Raw genomic sequence first — 17,676 nt, forward strand, 5'->3', positions numbered from 1 at the left:
AGCAAATGAATGCAGATGTTTCTTGGGAAGAACTTGTCTTGGTTCAGGAACAAGTAGGGCATGGTGCAAGGAAGTGGCTGCTGCTGCTCGTGCTGCATTGATGACTTGTTTCTCTAGCTTGCTTCATTTTGTTCAGACCTTTGGCTTTTATTAGGCCTTTTGAGGTTCTTCCAGATGCTTTGGTTCCCTGAGCTCTCTCCAAACTAACAGTGTTCAACAGAGTACTTCCAGAGGGCAGCCTAGATTTCTCTGACATGCAGTCACAGGGCTCTGTTGACATGAAGGCTGCTACACCAGATTGCAGTGGCGAAGAGGCTCCGTGCATTACTTTGCTTTGTCACCTCTGTAGAGTTTTCACAGTGTCCTGGAAGGGTGAGAGAATTAACAAAAATTAATTGCATCAGGTCAGTTCACAGGCAGCTGGAAGGCTGAAAGGAAGGACCAGCCGTGCTCCCAGGCCTCCCATCTGCAGAGGTTTTACTCACCCAGATCTGTCATGTGAGCCCCGGTGCAGGATGGGGCAGGCAGGCGGATCGTCTGCTGCTGTTTTCTTTCTCTTTGGAAAAGGCAGTGTTGTCCTTTCAAATATCAGACAGGCTTCTTCTTGTGCTGATCGCTGAGCCCTCTGTTCCATCATTTTGAATCCCATTTGCTTGCTAACCTCGTAACCCCTGCCTTGAACTCTGCTCTGCAGCTTTGGACTTTGCTGAGCTTCTGGACCTGGCCCTTTTGTCGCTGTGAATGTGCTGTGCTTCTTTCTAACCTTTAGCCATTTTAGTTTACTTAATTAAATAAACCTTTGATTCTTATGTTTTCTATATTTATGACCTAATTTTTTTTTATCTATTTTTTCTCTGTCTCTCTTTTTTCTTTCTTTCTTCCTCGTCCTTTCTTCCCTCCCCTTTTCCCCTTATTCCTTTCCTATGTCTGTCGTCATACATGTCACCTTGGATCTCACGGGAAACATCCACGCTTGCCACATGCACCAAATTTGCTTTTTAAACAACCATATTTTCCCCTCCTGGGAACCATTGTCTGGCACCTGCAGCGACCTTGGGAAGTCCATCAACGTCGTCCTCCTTTGTTTCATTGCTTCTTTCTGCAGTGACTCTGCTTTTGCTCTGTTAGAAACTTAAAATAAAGCAATATTTGCTTGAAGAGGCCTGGGTCCTGCCGAGGTGTTGAAAGCTGATAACTTTGGTTCAGAGGATCCCATCAGTTCAGGAGGGGGGGAAGAAAAAAATTGTGTCATTTGAAAGAGTTCATATTTTGTAACAAGGAAGAAGGGTTTAAACCGAGTGTTTTATCTTTAACAACTTTTGTTACTTGTAATGAATTTGCCCTTTTTAATGAATGTAAAGGAAGAATTTTTTGCTTGCTCGCTTGTTTCATCGTAGGAGAGTACAGTATTGAAAGCCTTTTAAAAAAGTCCCCCATGCACACATGCACATAAAAGCCCCAACCGGATCTTTGTTGATTTGCTGATACATCTGGTGCTGATCACCAGTGTGTTGAGCACAGAGCTTCTGAAGCCCTGCCCGTAAATGTCAGCCAGGAGAGTAAAAGCAGGGAAGCAAAATTGCCAGAGAGAATCCTACTGAGCGCCCGTATTCCTCTGTGTGCTTTGCAAGTGGGCTCAAATGTACGGCGCTCAGGTTGTGCTGGTGTGGTGACGTGAATACAAACATCTGTGGGAATTGCACTGAAGGCGTTTCTTTCTCTTTCCTTTCACTGCTTGATCCCTTGGGACTTCATTGGCCCCTGTGTGCAGTCAGCCATCCCATGGCCCATAGTGGATCTGAGGCATCGTCCTGCCCAAGAACATTCAGATTTGCAATGGATGCTTGTCTAACGTTGCTTGGTTCTCTACTACTGTCCTGTCAACTTCATAGAGAGATCTCTTCTCTTGCCATTTAACAGAGAAAATTAGCTTGAATCAAATGACCTGACGATCTACATGGTTATTACTACTGATCTTTAATCATACTCGTGGTTAACTGTGCATGTGACACTGTCAGACAGGATTAATCCTTGGTGTAAATATAATGCAGCTTTGTTACTGAGCTCTGTGTATTGCGTTTCGTTGAACAAATTGCAGGTGATTTTCTTTTTTTTATTTCCTTTTTTTTTTCCTCCTCAAAAAGAAAAGAAAACAAAATCCTGTGCACCTCATGAATTGTCTTTTGTGATGGGAAATCCATTTGGTTCTGTTGCTCTTCTAAAAATGGGTGTCCATCTCCTCTCTTTCTCTGTAAGTGGGCCTGGGGTGGAAAAGAATGGAATTGTTGGTGCAGTTACTGAGCTCTCTGTACAGAATGTCTCAAAAACTATCTGTTGTGCAGAATGAGCTTCATCTTTCTACCCAGGTGCTAACAAGGACAAAGAACAAGCCCTGCCATCATCAGTCTTGTTTATCTGTGCATTTGATGCTCTGCACATAAGACTCTGCTGTGTTTATTCAGACCTTGTTCATGATCATTTGTGAACTTCTTTTCTGTCTAAATTATAAATGAAAACTTTGTACGAGCACTGCACTCCAACCATGCGGATATTTTTTAACCAAACAGAACAGACAGAGCCATGCTCTCACCTCCAGTGTTCTGGAACATAGCAAATTGGTTTGGCTTCCTGCATTGACACTTTAGTATAATGGAAGTAGTCGTAACCCTAAAAAGCTGTGTGAACTTCCCATAGCTTGGGAAGTTATTAAACTCATCCATAGATCTACTATCAGTTTGTATTTCCCTTATCTGTAGGCACAGGTTGAGGCATAGGTGAGGTTGAGCACCCAGCTTTGGAGTATTAAAACCAACGTGCTGAAGCTATTACTGGTCATAACTGGTGGATGAAGAGAGAGCAGCCCTTCTGGGAGCCATTCTTCCTCCATGGTACTGGGGATGCATTACCTTCCCACGGGCTGCTGCCTGCAGAGACTAAGCAAAGCCCATGTCAGTTACATGGTGAAAGCTGTATTAAATGGTCCAGTCAACATGGAATATATACAAAAAGAAGTCCTGTCCCTGTGTTTGAAAAAATATGGAGCATAAGTGATATTTTCACTGCCTGTTTACTTGGGTTTGTAACATGTTAGATTTCAGATACACGCATTAGATCCTTGATCTCTGACAGACAAGATCCCAGGCCTTATTCCTGATGTCAATAACATTTCAAAAAGCTTGCAGAAAAGCTAGCACTCTTTTTTTTGTACTCAGAGGTGAGACAGATTCAGAGCTGGAACCTGAAGGGGCTCAAATACTCAGATTTTCAGCACGCAGACAGCTTCACAAGTACATGTTCTGTGGGATGTCACAACTCCAGGAAGGCTGGGATCTGAGTCCTCTAGAAGAGATGATTCCATGTGCGATGAACTGCAGAGCTGTGCAGGATCTCCCCTGGCCCCCAGGATGCCAGCAGCTCTATTCTTAGTTTGTCAGTTAGTTTCTACATTCTTGGGGAGATATCTGATGATATCCTTTGGCTGCAGGTCAAATGGGAGAGACCTTGTTTGATCGGAGGGAATGGCCTCAGGTTGTGCCAAGGGAGGTTCAGGTTGGATGTTAGGAACAACTCTTCCAGAAGTCACTGGTCATTGGCACAGCTGCCCAGGGTCACCATCCCTGGAGAGCCATGGAGATGTGACAGTGATGGGCGATGCTGATCGTAGGTGGGCAGTCAGAGTGGATGACCTTAGGGGTCTTTTCCACTCTTAATGATTCTTTGATGATTTTCTCATAAAAAAAAATCAGTTGCAGTTGTTCACACCTAATTTCTTTTAGATAAAAACAAATTTTTGAAGCTTTCCTGACTGTTGCAGCTAGCAGAGTGCAGGGAGCAGCCAGGTGGCACGGGAGGGTGCACTGCAGTAGTGCAGAGGAAGGACATGCTGTGGCAGGGGTCAGACTGCAGATCAGACTGTTTTATTCCTGAAGGCAGGATCTTCATATGACTTCCTCTGTGCTTGCAGTTCTTCCTTTTGTATGCTCATTACCCTCGTGTTCATCCTTGCAAAGGGAGGCAGTCGTAGGGAAATACAGAACTTGGTGCTGGGAGCCCACTGCTGGAGGAGCCAACGTGTTGGTGACAGTCTGAAGAGTTCAGCTGTGTTTCTGGAAAGTATCTCTTGCCTTCTTGATGTGGAAGGAGTGCTTTCAACAGACCGCTGGGCATTTCTGCTTCATGGTAGTTAAGGTTAAAGCAAACATAAGCTGTTGGACCTAATTCCATGTGGAAACAGACACTGCTGTCACATGGAATAGATGGTTACTTGCGGTCTGCATTTCTCCCCTTACGTTGTGCATGGTGTTTGACAATGCTAATATAAGTTGTGCAGGTGCTTGCCAATGGCTGTCAGAGCGCTAAAACTGCTTCCAAACATCAGCCATAGGTACACACAGACACAGGAGAACCTGCTGCTGTTATCTGAAGTGGAATGGCACGTGTTGTTTGGAACACCACCCATCCGTTCCTTCCATTCCTTGCTTTCTGTTACTAATCCTAAGTAGAGAAAGGTGAATGTTCAGACAGGCTTTTTCTGCAGCAGCACTAAATAACCTCAATATCATTCCTCCTTAGAAAGTAAAGCAGATATGTTCAGTCAGATGGGTGGAGGAAGATACGACATTTCGCTTTCATGTGGGGATTTCTGTTACAATTTCATACCTTATTTCTGGCCTGAAATCATCCACCTCCTGTTTCCAGCTTTTGGAATTTATTGTATCTTTGCTCAAATAAAGTGCCTTTATTGTCTGTACTGTTCTGCTGCATGTAGGTATTTATAGGGCTGCATTGACCTAATCCATCCCTGCACATTTATTTGGTTGCGTTACATTGACTGCGTTTCCCAAGTCAGTTTTTTTTGTTGTTTCAATTCTTCAGACTGGGTTGTGGTGTTTCCCTGTTTAGCCTTCTTCCTCAGCACTGTTCTGAGCAGCAGCTCTGTGTGGTGCTTTCCCACGGGGCCCTCCAGCAGCTGCCAAGGAGCTCATTCCCAGGGAGATGCTGTAGATGAGAGAAGTTTAACACAGCCTTACATTTTCCTCCAGGAGCTGCTGTGATCAGAACTGTGTTAACTATTGCATCATCCATGCAAGAATCCTGAGTACATTAGGAGACAGAAAATACATATCCTCCTCCCTCCCTGCATACACAGGAGGCTGATGAATTCATTTAATTACACAGCTTGATGCGAGGTGCTGGCAGGGGCTGTGGCACAGTCTTTCTGCCAAGCACTCACTGGACTTGTGCTCCAAGTGTCAGAGCTGGGCACCTCAGAGTGACTTTCAGATAAAGTAAAATGCAGGAAAAAGCCCCAAACTCTTTCCTGTTGGAGTCCCAAGTTCCTCAGTATCTTGTCTCAAAATGAAACGTTTACCTCCCTCATGCTAAGGATGTTCTGTCTCCTGTTTTTAAGTAATAAAAGAATGGCAGAGACCATTCCCAGAGCTCTGGAATTAATCTTTTCACATGCTACAGTCAGCATGGATCAGCCTCAGGGACCAAAGGCTGCTTTACAGGGCTTCCCAGCAAAGAGATTCCAAGTGTTTGGGGGCTGTGACATCCGATGGTAAAAACATTGGAAGTAGAAATTGCATCTAAGTGAAAGAGCAATGCAGGGCTCCTAAGGACTACAAGAAATGTGCTCATCCTTCTCAGCTGTCTCAGTAAACTTGAGTGACAAGCTGTACCAAATGCACAGACCTTGCTGAGCACGCAGGCTGAGAAACAGAGCGTGGGATGGCTGAGATCTGCTGGTCTGAGCGGCGCAGGACCTCTGATGGATGCTGAACTCTGCATGAGCTCAGCAGAATGCTCTCTCTGCAGAGCAGCAGCTTGGGAAGAGCTATTCTGAATCAAACAAGGGGAACCAAAAGTGGGTTCTGTTTAGGGCATGGCAGCAGGAGGCTGAGAAGCCACAGCTGATAGCTTTGAAGAAGAGTTTCCTTTACCAGGGAATCAGTTCTTGCTCGAATTACACAGACTTAGTCCTGTCAGCCCAGTACACTCCAGCCCCTGTCAGCCTTCCTGCAAATAAAATGGAGAGTTTTAGGTGATAGCAGAGGAATTACTAAGCAGCTCAGCCCAAACAGTCCGTTCTTTAGTACGGGTCAGCGAGGATGTCAGTGTACAACAGGCAGTGTTAGTGCTGCTTGGTTTGCAGAGCACCTGCCCTGACCGTGCCTCGCGTCCGGCCCCGAGGGCTCACTCACGCTGCCCAGCTGCACTGCCTTGGCTGTCGTAAATTTGGAGGCCGATCTTACTTATGCAAGTACCTTTGTATTCACATTTTGAAATCAACAGAGATTGTAAGTTTCAGAGAGCAGCACGAATTTGGGTCAAATTCTGTACTGCGGTGCATGTGAACATACATTTCTTGCCTGTGGATTTTATCGCTCACTGCCTGGCTGCTGCCTTAAAATCACTGTGGGTTTCGTTAGTACAACTCCTGCTGCCATGTACACCGTGTTTGGGAAGACACCATGGAAGAAGTTAGCAGATCTTCCCAGCCTGTGCTGGTCGGAGGAAGGTTGGAGGATCTTGGCAAGTCTGGTTCCTCCAGCAATTGCATTCGCTTCCTGGAGCGAGTCCCGGCTTTGCTGCATGCCTCACTCGCATCCCCAGATCCTGGGAGACGCTGATCTGTCCCTGCCAGAGGCCACTCTTCATCTCTTTCATGCTGCTGAAAGTTGATGGCAAAGCTCGTGAGTCTCGCTGTTCTCAAAAGGGCTGGCTTGGGAGCGGCTTTGTGAGACCCCTGTAAGAGCAAAGCTTGTCAGCTTCTCCGAGTGGGCTCATTTGCGCCCTACAAGGGCTAATCAACATTCAGGCCCCTCTGGTGTTTCCCAGCATTCAGTGTCCCACCAGGGAACGTTGTGCTGCAGAGCTTCACTTCCAGCCGTGATGCTTGTCCTTGTTCTAGGCTGGCAGCATCAGAGTCACTGTGTGCCCGTTGGGGCGGTGGTGAAAGAGAACAGGAACCATTCAGAGTTCCAGCTGGGTATACATTACAGTGGAAGAGTTTTCCATGGTCTGCTTTCCCTGTCCTTAGGCCAATAGAGACTGGAAAGGCCCTGTCAGGTCCCAGCAAACCTGCGTGGGTTGTCCTGCACGTCTATAGGACAAAGTACTGATTATTACACATGGCTGCTGGAGAAAAAGTGCATGTTTTGTGAGTTTCCCATGCTTGCAACCTATAGCCAAGTCTGAGCCATAGGTATCCCTGGCTCACCTTCTAACTACAATGCTTTCTTTTCTTCTCCTTTGGTCTCTAAAGCCAGCACTAGCCCTACGTCAGGCCTGGGGACTGCTGCCATCGTAGGCATTCTCATTGTTATCTTTGTGCTGCTCCTGGTGGCTGTGGATGTCACCTGCTACTTCCTGAACAAATGTGGCCTGCTGATGTGCATTGCTGTCAACTTATGTGGCAAGTCTGGACCAGGAGCCAAGGGCAAAGACATGGAGGAGGGCAAAGCTGCCTTCTCGTGAGTACCATCATCACTCCTTTTACTCATTCTGTTGGGGGTGACAAAAAGGAATCTGCTGTCCAGGGCAGCTTATTTCCCACAGTCACCATCAGTATTTGAAGCGTGTCTTTGCAGGACAGTCTTTGCAGTTACTGTGTACTGTAACCAATCTCTATGTAATCTCCACGATTCTAATTAATTCCCTTGTTACAGGAAAGATGAGTCCAAGGAGCCTATTGTGGAGGTGCGGACTGAAGAGGAGCGGACCCCCAACCACGATGGGGGAAAACACACAGAGCCCAACGAGACCACACCACTGACAGAACCAGAGTATGTTGCTATTCATCAGTCCTAGTGCAGAGTCAGTACAGAACCCTCATTTGCTTTAATTGCTGATCACTCATGCACATGCCACAGGGCAGGAAGAGAGGAAGAAAGCAAAGATCTTCACATTCGGTTTCTGACATAGCCGTGAGAAAATGCTTCCTCTCTTCCCTGCCTGACTCCCACCTGCTTTGATGGAGTTTGCAGTGGAGCCCACTGGTAAAATGGCTCTGCTGGAAGTCGCTTTGAGGTGAGAAGAGGAAGGAAGGCTGTACCACAAGCACATTGAAATGCAGAAGCAAAGCACAGCAGAGTAGCTAAGATCTGTATGCTTGTGATTTTCTTGCCTTGTCTTACTGGAGTTTTATTTTGGTTACCTTCCTTTACAAAGATTTTCTCTTAGTTCATAAGGCTGAGGTGGTGTTCTCAGGCACGCTGGCTTCTATTGGAGTAAATCAATTGTTGTTTCCAACCTCTCATCCGTGTACTTAAGCAATCAGTGCTATATTGTGGCAGCAAAAGCATAATTACACTGTCAGGCATTGTCCTAAAGCAGCCCCTATTCCTGCTAGAACAATAGGCAGAGGTTAATCTAGTCAGAAGGGTGGAAACTGTCGCTTCTAAGCTGCATGAATGTAGATATATTATGTGTGTGTATGTGAGGACAGGAATTAAATTACGTGTGGTTTGATGGAGGCCTTAGACTTGTTGGCAAAAGCATAGGGCCAAGACAGGAGACTGAATTCAGGAGTCCTGCACCGGGATGTTGTTGCATGGTTACAGATGGCACAAGGCTGCAACCTCTGGGAATTGGTAGAAAGCTTCCTTGTAAAGCTAGATTTAAGAGGATGAGAAGGAAGTTAGCCTGAAAGAGAAGACTCTGCAAGTCAACAGGGTTACATTTGACCAAGACTTGAAGCATAATCTGTCTGAGCAAGCCACTCCTGAAGGTTGTGTCCTCTCTGCTCTTCCTTCTCTTCCTAATTGTCCTTCAGTCACCCTGCCAGCCCTTGCTGCCCTTTGTGTATTTCATCTCTGAAAGCTTTCTTCTTCTCTGCCTCCACGCTGTGTTTGTGTTGTAACACCACCATGCTGCTGCTGCTGTTTCACCCACTTGCCTTCTCATGCTTACGCTTTGCTTCCCTTTCCCCATGCTGTCGTTTATGGGCTTCATTGTCTCTATTTCTCTTCTACTCCTGCCCTCTTCACAGGCACACCACCGATACCGCAGCTACTGTTGAGGACATGCTGCCTTCTGTAACTACGGGCACCACTAACTCTGACACTATCACTGAAACTTTTGCCACTGCTCAGAACAGCCCCACCAGTGAGACCACCACCCTGACCTCCAGTATTGCCCCACCAGCCACGGCCATTCCTGACTCAAACGCCATGTCGCCTGGCCAGGCTACTCCAGCCAAAGCGGGAGCTGCCCCGGTCTCTCCGCCACCACCCTCTTCTACGCCCAAAGTGGCTCCCCTTGTTGATCTCAGCGATACCCCAAGCTCTGCTCCAGCTACTAACAATTTGTCTTCAAGTGTCCTGTCCAACCAAGGTGCGGTGCTGAGCCCCAGCACTGTTGCTAACGTGGCCGAGACCTCCAAAGCAGCAGCTGGTAACAAGTCAGCTGCCCCAACCCCTGCAAACCTCACTAGCCCTCCAGCTCCATCAGAGCCCAAGCAGGAGGTCTCAAGCACCAAGAGCCCCGAGAAAGAAGCTGCGCAGCCCAGTACAGTGAAGAGCCCAACAGAGACAGCCAAGAACCCGAGCAACCCGAAGAGCGAGGCTGCTTCAGGCGGCACCACAAACCCCTCCCAGAATGAGGACTTTAAAATGGACGAAGGGACCTTCAAGACACCAGACATTGATCTTGCAAAGGATGTTTTTGCAGCTCTTGGCACTACTACTCCTGCCACTGTGGCTAGCGGGCAAGCTCGTGAGCTTGCTTCTTCCACTGCAGACAGCTCTGTACCTGCTGCACCTGCAAAGACCGAGTATGGCTGCCTTTAATCTTCTGTTGGTTGTGTGCTGTGTCTCTTGTGCACTGGTGCTTGTGCTGTGTTCTTGTTGGGTGTTCTCTGAACTAATCTCATTCTTTCCGTAGCAAACTAACTCACCAGTGAACTAACTAAGCAGGGCTTGGCTTTAAAGGTTCAGGAGGAAAGCAGGAATAGGCTGTGGAAGGGCAACAAAGACAAACGTAGGAATTGCTCATAAACGTGTGATTCTTTAATTTTTTTGCAGCTTTGCCTATTGTAGATCATTCTTTCCTAAAAGAGATTAGAAACAGTTTGGTTTGGTGCAAAGGAAGTGCTGTCCTCAGAGGCAACGAGTTCCTCCAGTTCAGTGAGCACAGGCACCCAAATTCAGTTTCCCAGCAGATCAGTGGGCCCACTCAGAACTTCTGACTGCATAAGACAGGGCAGAAACTAGAGCCACGTGAAAGTGTAAAAGTGTGAGACCTCTGGATTTGCCCAGAGAGGTTGTGGATGCATCATCCCTGGAGGCATTCAAGGCCAGGTTGGATGGGACCCTGGACAGCCCGATCTGACATGGCAGGGGTTTGGAAGCGGATGATCTTTAAGGTCCCCTCCAAACTAAGGCACTATATGGATTTGTACCTAAAGTACAAATCAGTGCAAAGGTCAGTGCTAAAGGGTAAGGTGTTGTGCTCCTCTCTGTGCATTGGTGAGCACTCAGTGCGTTTGGGTCAGGATAACTTGCAGTGTCTTTGTTGTGCTGGTACATCTGGGATGAGTCTCCATCCACTGTACTTCATCTCCTTTATACCAGCTGAGAGAGCACCAGCATGCTCCTGGGCAGGACAACACTAGAAGTCCTTTGGGAGCCTTTCCTCAGGTGAGATGAATCCACAGCTTGTGTTTGGCAGAGACACCATAACTGAAGTGAAAACAGCATGAAGTTCTCACCTGCTAACTGGGAGAAGCATCCCCAGCTGTTACACAGATGATGGACAAGAACATCTTCTTGCTCTGTCTGTTTGGACAGTGGTTGGTGGCAGAGCCATTAGAGCAGAAGCCTGGAAAATGCTGATTGAAACAGATAAGCTTCTCTTTAGGAAACAAGTACTGCAGTTCCCAATTCCTTCTGGCTTCCTATATGGACACTATTGACAGTGGCAGCTTCAACTAGGAGCACCTCTTGTTGCATGAGCGAGGCCTGTCCTTTATTGCTAGAAAGACTCAAAAAGGCAGCTCAGATCTGTTGTGAAAGCAGCTCCCAGAAGCAGGAGGCAGAGACCACAGCAGGACTTTGCCTTTTGCTAAGGAAAGCATGTTGGTGACACAGAGCTCATTCATGATGAACATGAATCCTTGCAGCTAAAAGCTGCTGCCCCGTCGTGCTGGGTGCTATAGAGACAAAGAGAGCAGAGGGTTGTGAGCTGGTGCTGAGCTGAACAATTTAGGAGATGATTTGCCTGTCGTGAGGAAGCATTTCAGCTGAGTGAGTGCAGCTCGGTCTGCACCACGCAAAGGAATTCCTGGTGTGGTGGAACACAGGGCTGTGTTCTTTCTGCCAGTGCAGCCACCTTCTGCCTGTGCTGCCCATCTGCTTCCCCTTGAAACCAGTTGGCAACTGTAGGCTCGGGTCATCTCACCCACTGGTCAGAGTGCAGTGGGGTTCCAGCTGTCTCAGGCTGACTTTGCAGCTAGTGGGATGGAACAGGAAGGCTACGAGGAGTGCCTGGTGTGGCACTTCCCATAGCTGTGAAGAGTGTTGGACCAACAGGCTTCTCTGGTTCTGCAGCAAGTGCCAAGGACAGGTGAAGAATCAGCATTAGGTGATGACCTTCCATATGCTTGTGAAAATGCATTTGACTTACTGTGTTTTTATTCCTGCTGCATACTGTGAAATTATGGAGATGGCTTCCTATAGGAAAAGGGATCTACTGCTGAATTGCAGTGTGTTCTAACAGGACGTTAGGTGGCATAAATGAGTGATGGAAAAAATCAAATTCACTTGCGATTGTGTGAGTTACGCTATTTTCCTGTGGCATTCCACACTGCTGCACACCCTCTGTGCTTCTGCTGCAACCCTCCTGCTATAGTAGCCCAATGCAGGAGGAAATTCCAGAAGGATTTCAGTAGAGCTAAGTGAGCTGGGGGGGGAGGTGAGTCTGGTTGTCCTTATCTTTGCATCTGTCATTTTGCTCTGTCCAGGAGACACATTTGAGTGTTTCCAGCAACGTCTTCTTTCCTGATCGCTCATCTACCACAGTTGGTCTGTATTTCTCTGTGTCTAAACTGTGCCATTTTGGTGATTCTTCTTCAGGAAAACCCCAGTAGAAGACAAACCTGAAGTGCAAGCAACGGAAACTAAGACACCTCCAGCAGAAGTGAAGACGGTCCCCAACGAAGCCACACAAACAAATGAAAATGAGAGCAAAGCATGATCAGCAACAGATGAAAAAACATGGCAGAACGACTTCACCCAAGCATTTACAACACGAAACACAACACACATCTCATTCCTCTAGTGTCTGTTGCCTTTTTTTTAAAACAAAAAACAAACAAAACAGAAAATGCATAAATGGGGAGGGGGGGGTTCTCTCTTTTTTTCTTTTTTTCTTTTTTTTCTTAAGATTTTTAGGAAGGTTCTATTTGTCGTGCACTTGCTTTTAAAAAGTAATACATTTTGAAACAGGGTTTAACCCATCACCAGATCGGGGGCTCAGCTGTCCCCTGGTATGTTCAGAATTGCAAAATACCACTTACAGCATCGCTGAGGAGCTCAGAGTCAACCAGTCTTAGATGAAAGGAAAAAAGAGAAAAGAAAAAAGAAGACCCTGTTCTTTCCTTGGTTAGAATAGTAGATATAACCACTGTACTGCTTGCCTACTTGGTACAGGTGGTACTTAGTGAACAAAGTCCACAATTTATTTTTATACTTTTCAGTCGAGTTTGAAATATGTAAAGCCTCATAAATAAGTTATAATTTCTGTTCACCTTGTGTTCAGTATGCAAAGTGTCGTGAGCATTTTGTGGCTGAATTCTGTTCTCCACTTTAGACATTGATTTGGGGGGTTATTCTTTTTGTTAGGAAGAATGCCAAAATTGCAGCTTTGGGGGATGTATTTCAATTTGCAGTATTCAGACTCTACATTTCTTTAAATTTTATGTTAATTTTTGCCAACTTTTGTTCTCTCCAGTGTTTACAATTGACAAATTTTTTTTTAACTTTTGTTGTGTTTAAATGTATTTGTAAAATAGCTGCCTTTTTTTTTTTAAAGTAAATCCAGACTCTAGCTACTAGGTTAGCAGCATGCTTGCTTTGCAAAGGGAGACATTTTAAAATATCGATGTTTACAGTAGTTTCCCCTTTATCTTTTTTAATTATTATTATTATAATTATTATTATTATTATTTCTTACTGGAGTAAGAAAAAAAGAGTAATGCTGGTCTTTGGTTTGTTTTTGGGGGGTGGGGCGTGGGGAATATCCCAACCACTTGTCACCAATCGAGGTCTGTATCCAGCAATCCACATAAACACACTTAACTTCGAACAAGAGAGTTGCTGGCGAGAGTTTCCTTATATACTTAAATTTATTACGAGTGTAAGTCCCTTGCTGGACCTGGGCCTGACTGCATAAGAAAAATATCATCTCTGCTTTTTTAGGACATTCTTCTCTTTCCTTCATGGAACCCTCCCAGAGCTTTGAGAAGCAGAAGAGGGATTGTACAGTTAGGGCTGGGCTGGTCTTGTCTCCGCTGTTTGACTGCATCCATTTCTCCTTCGAATGTTGATGACTGCCATTTCCTTTGACCCCAGAAACTGATTTAAAAGCATCGACTTAAATAAAGTTTCCTTTTGAGGAGTGGAAACACTAAAAACAGAATGTTCTGCTCTCATGCGGGTGACGTTCATGAGCACAGCAGCATGCAGGTGTCCCTACTCATTGCAGGGGAGTTGGACTGGGTGACCTTTACGGGTCCCTTCCAACCCAAACAATTCTGTGACTCTCCGTAAGACCCCTTCTGCAAGGACAGCGCCAGCACACCGTGTCTGTTCAGCCATCCACGTATGCTCTGCATCATCCAAACCATGTAGCCATGGCTGAGCGCTTGGGCATCAGTGCCAACACTCCCGTTGATGTCCCTGCTCTTTGCACCATGCCTTTAGCAGCCAGAGAAAGGGGCTGACGTCGCACATGCATTGTTGTGGTCATCACTGGGAGTCGTGGAGTAACACTGGGACTTTGGAGTGGGAAGAAGAGAAGGTTGAGCAGAAGGAAGGCGGAGGAAGGCCAGCCCGTTGTATAGAGGTGCTCCTTCTCTGGGGGTTTTGCTTTGTTTGTTTTTCCTTTGATTTCCTTTTTTTTTTTTCTACTTTAGATCTGCAAGCTTGTGCACTGTGGGTGCGTGACTTTTAGTGTGAAACGTGTTTTTTGTCATAGTATTGAAATAATTGAAAAAAAAAAAGCTTCAACATAGTTTGGATGTGGAAGGTGTAGCGAATAGTTCAGATTTCAAATATATATATTCAGGAGAAAAAAAAAAGAGAACAACTCTTAGAAGGAACACAAGCCTTTAAATGACAAACCCGAGCTGAGGATGTTGCATCGTGCCATGGGGACGAGCAGAAGGGTGATGGGGTTGGGGAGACCACGCTTGGCTCGGGTGAACTGAGCCACTCTCGTTGGTGTGTCCTTCTGAGTGTGCAGTTTTTTACAGTGGCATCACATGATTTCAAACAGTGAAAAACAGTGGTTTTGTCATTTGCTAAGTGTGGGGTTTTTGCATTTTTTCCTCAGCTCCTGGGGATGGAAGTGGAGGATGGCTGGATGTGCAGGCGCAGACACTCAGGCAGTACCGTCCCAGGCAGGACAGCAGGGCAGGACAGGTCCTCACTTGAAAGCCTTGTGTCAGATTCGACCCATGCTTGCCCCGTGACAGCAGTGTTGGTGTAAGTAAGGCGAAGTTTGGTCCGTGGTCCCCAGACCTTACGTGTCATGCCTCCCTGAGCAGCAACAGGAGCAAACGCTGCTCAGCACAGTGACCCAGAGTGGCATGTCCAGTGCCACTGCTCAGCTCCCATCGGCTGGCACTGTGGTGGCTGCCACCCAGACTGGCATTTCTGCCACATAAGGCCACCAGCCCAGGGCCCCATCCGGCACCTGGTGTCACAGTGCCCAGTGCCTGCTGGGCTGTGTCTCGTGGATGGAGCCTCTGTCCTGCTCCCTTAATGCCCCTGTGACTTCCCCATCCCCAGTACCCTTAGATTAATTTTGGAGAGCGTTTTTATACTTGCCCTTAACGGAGAATAATTTGTTTTAATTTATAAATATCCCATTCCCAAGGTAGCTTAGGCTTCATTGCTTTTATTTAAACCTTTGAAGAGGGACCAACCTGATGCCGTTTGCGCTGTATATGTTTATATATGTATCCATGCCATACATATATATATCTATATGGCAACTCAGACTGATCAGCTTCTAGTTGTGGAGTGACTACATTTCATGCTGCACCATACGTAATGATGATGAGGTAATAGTGCATCCAGTTGTTCAGCTTTTAGAGTGGAGTTTTATTTTCACACTTTTCTATGGAGCCTTCAAACCCCAGGTTTTCACACTAGGCTGTTTTGATAGTTGTTCTCAGACCTCCACTGACATCCTTACCCAGCATTCCCTACTTTTGGGGGCCTTCTATCTTGTTAAAAAAACAAAAAAACAAAAAATCTTTTTACCGAGTGAAACATCAATTCCACCTTTATTCCCATTCTCACTGGTGTAAATACTGATACTAACTGAGGATTTTGACTTTGCATTCTGTCAGAATACTGTGTTCAAATAAAAATTACAAAAAAAAAAAAAAATACCAACAAAAAACCTCATGCCTGCAGTCTGCACTTCTTCAGATGTCAGCAGTTGTGTACGGAGCAATTCTGGAGTGCCGGGTGCCACAGAGAGGAGCATTGGTCAGGTCTGTCCTTCTGTCCCACCTACATTACTGCCTTGAGATGACAAACACACCGATGCTGTTGAATGTTGCTGTGAACCCGAGTCAGCTGGGTGTCCCATAGGGAGGCTGAGTGGCGTGTGCGTGTGTGTGTGTTGGCTTCAAAAGGTGTTAGTAACGTGTCCCAAGTCGTGTCCCTGCACATGGATGATGCTGGAGTAATCAAACTGCATTTAATTCTATCTTAAGCATTGATTTCTCCTACAGTATTCTGGACAAGTAGCAGCCCGTGGCCTGGACCGGTACACACTGCTGGGCAAAGAACTGGGTGCACTGCTGGGTGCCCCAGGGGTCAGCGTTGGGGCCGTCCTGTTCAGTGCCCTTATTGATGATGTGCATGAGGGCACTGAGTGCATCCCAGCAGGTTTGCAGACAGCTCCACGTGGGGGGAAGCGTGGATGTGCCCGAGGGCAGGCAGCCCTACAGAGGGAGCTGGACGGGCCGATGGCTGGGCTGAGGCCAACGGGACGGAGCTCAAGCAGCCGAGTGCCGGCTCCTGCGCTTCGGCCACAACAACCCCACGCGGCGCCGCAGGCTTGGGGCAGAGCGGCTGCAAGCTGTGCGGAGGGAAAGGAGCCGCGGCTGTCGGTCGGCGCTCGGCTGGGCGTGAGCCAGCAGTGTGCCCAGGTGGCCGAGAAGGCCGACGGCAGCCTGGCTGTGTCCGCAGCAGCGCAGCCAGCAGGAGCGGGAGGTGAGCGTCCCCTGCACTCAGCTCTGTGAGGCCGCAGCTCGGCGCTGTGCTCGGCGTTGGGCCCCTCGCTGCAATGCAGGCGTGGAGGCTGGGAGCGTGCAGAGAAGGGAACGGAGCTGTGAGGGGTCTGGAGCACAATGGGGTGCGATGGGGAGCAGCTGAGGGAGCTGGGATTGTTCAGTGTGGAGAAGAGGAGCTCAGGGGAAACCTCACTGCTCTCTGCAGCTCCCTGACTGGGGGCTGTGGTGGGCTGGGGGTCGGCCTCTTCTCCTGGGGAAACAGCCAGAGGACGAGAGTTGCTCCAGGGGAGATTAAGGTTGGATATTAGGAGAAACTTCTCCAAAAGAGTGGTCATTGGAACAGCTGTGCAGGGAGGTGGTAAAGTCCCTGGAGGTATTCAGGAAATGTGGAGACTGAGGGACACAGTCAGTGGGCAACATTGGTGGTAGGTGGACGGTTGGACCGGGTGATCTTCAAGGTCTTTTCCACCTTAATGATTCTATGATTTCCCAGGACATGGACTGAAAAGCTGAGAGCTCTGCTGTACATCAGTCCTTGGTTGCTGGAATTGCACACAGAAAATAACACAGGTACGTGTATTGAGCTGTAACACTTGTTATCCCACACAGAGCTCTGCCATTTCTGCACCCCCAGCAGCGCCGTGCTCTGCTCTGAGCGCAGCTCGGCGTGCTGTGCAGCAGGGCAATGCTGGAGCAGAGCTGCTGGGAGAGACCACATAAACCACATAAACCACATATGCCGCTGCTTTACACAAGCTTGTCCCCATCTCTTTGGAACACAACAGTGGGCTGAAGCAGTCACAGTCAATGTTAATTGGCAGCTTGGCTTCCATAGGAAAACCACTTCTTCAGGGTCTGGGAACGTCCCCTTTTGGGGCTGAGCACTAGCCCAAGGTAACACAGATACACTTCCCTCCATTGTTTCTTTTCCAACTGAATTCAGCTGAACAAAGTCTCCTGCACAAGCTGCACTTGATGTTGCATCACTCGGCATCCTTCTCCTCTCCAGCCCTTCCTCAGCTGCTCCACCAGAGGCGATGTCAGTGCGGCCATACCGTGACACACGGCGCCGAGCACGCGGTGACAGCGGCGGGCAGTGGGACGGCATCACCCGGGGTTCTGCAAGCTGTCATTCACCCGGCACGGGGAATTATTTGTGGTGTTGATTTAAATGGCAAAGCACAGAGCAAACAGCATCACTG

The 17,676-nt window shown here is 47.4% G+C and overlaps 1 protein-coding gene across 10 annotated transcripts in view; it reads left to right on the plus strand.

The window, feature by feature from the left end:
- The window catches only part of NCAM1 (neural cell adhesion molecule 1), a 76,887-nt gene extending 64,566 nt beyond the window's left edge, over nt 1–12,321 (plus strand). For 4 of the 10 annotated variants that reach the window (XM_052697350.1, XM_052697351.1, XM_052697352.1 and 1 more), the window contains 4 exons: nt 7,271–7,478; nt 7,674–7,790; nt 8,996–9,778; nt 12,078–12,321. In XM_052697350.1, coding sequence (XP_052553310.1) covers nt 7,271–7,478; nt 7,674–7,790; nt 8,996–9,778; nt 12,078–12,198 — 1,229 coding nt within the window. In that variant the 3' untranslated portion in view covers nt 12,199–12,321. Of the gene's footprint in view, nt 1–1,048; nt 4,747–7,270; nt 7,479–7,673; nt 7,791–8,995; nt 9,779–12,077 lie in introns of those variants that run through there. The other 6 variants (XM_052697354.1, XM_052697355.1, XM_052697356.1 and 3 more) reach the window with 2 other exon arrangements.
- Nucleotides 12,322–17,676: the final 5,355 nt, after the last annotated feature.

Source organism: Tympanuchus pallidicinctus, unplaced genomic scaffold (assembly GCF_026119805.1).
Source record: "Tympanuchus pallidicinctus isolate F22 unplaced genomic scaffold, pur_lepc_1.0 scaffold30, whole genome shotgun sequence".
In the NCBI taxonomy this organism is placed as follows: Eukaryota; Metazoa; Chordata; class Aves; order Galliformes; family Phasianidae; genus Tympanuchus; species Tympanuchus pallidicinctus.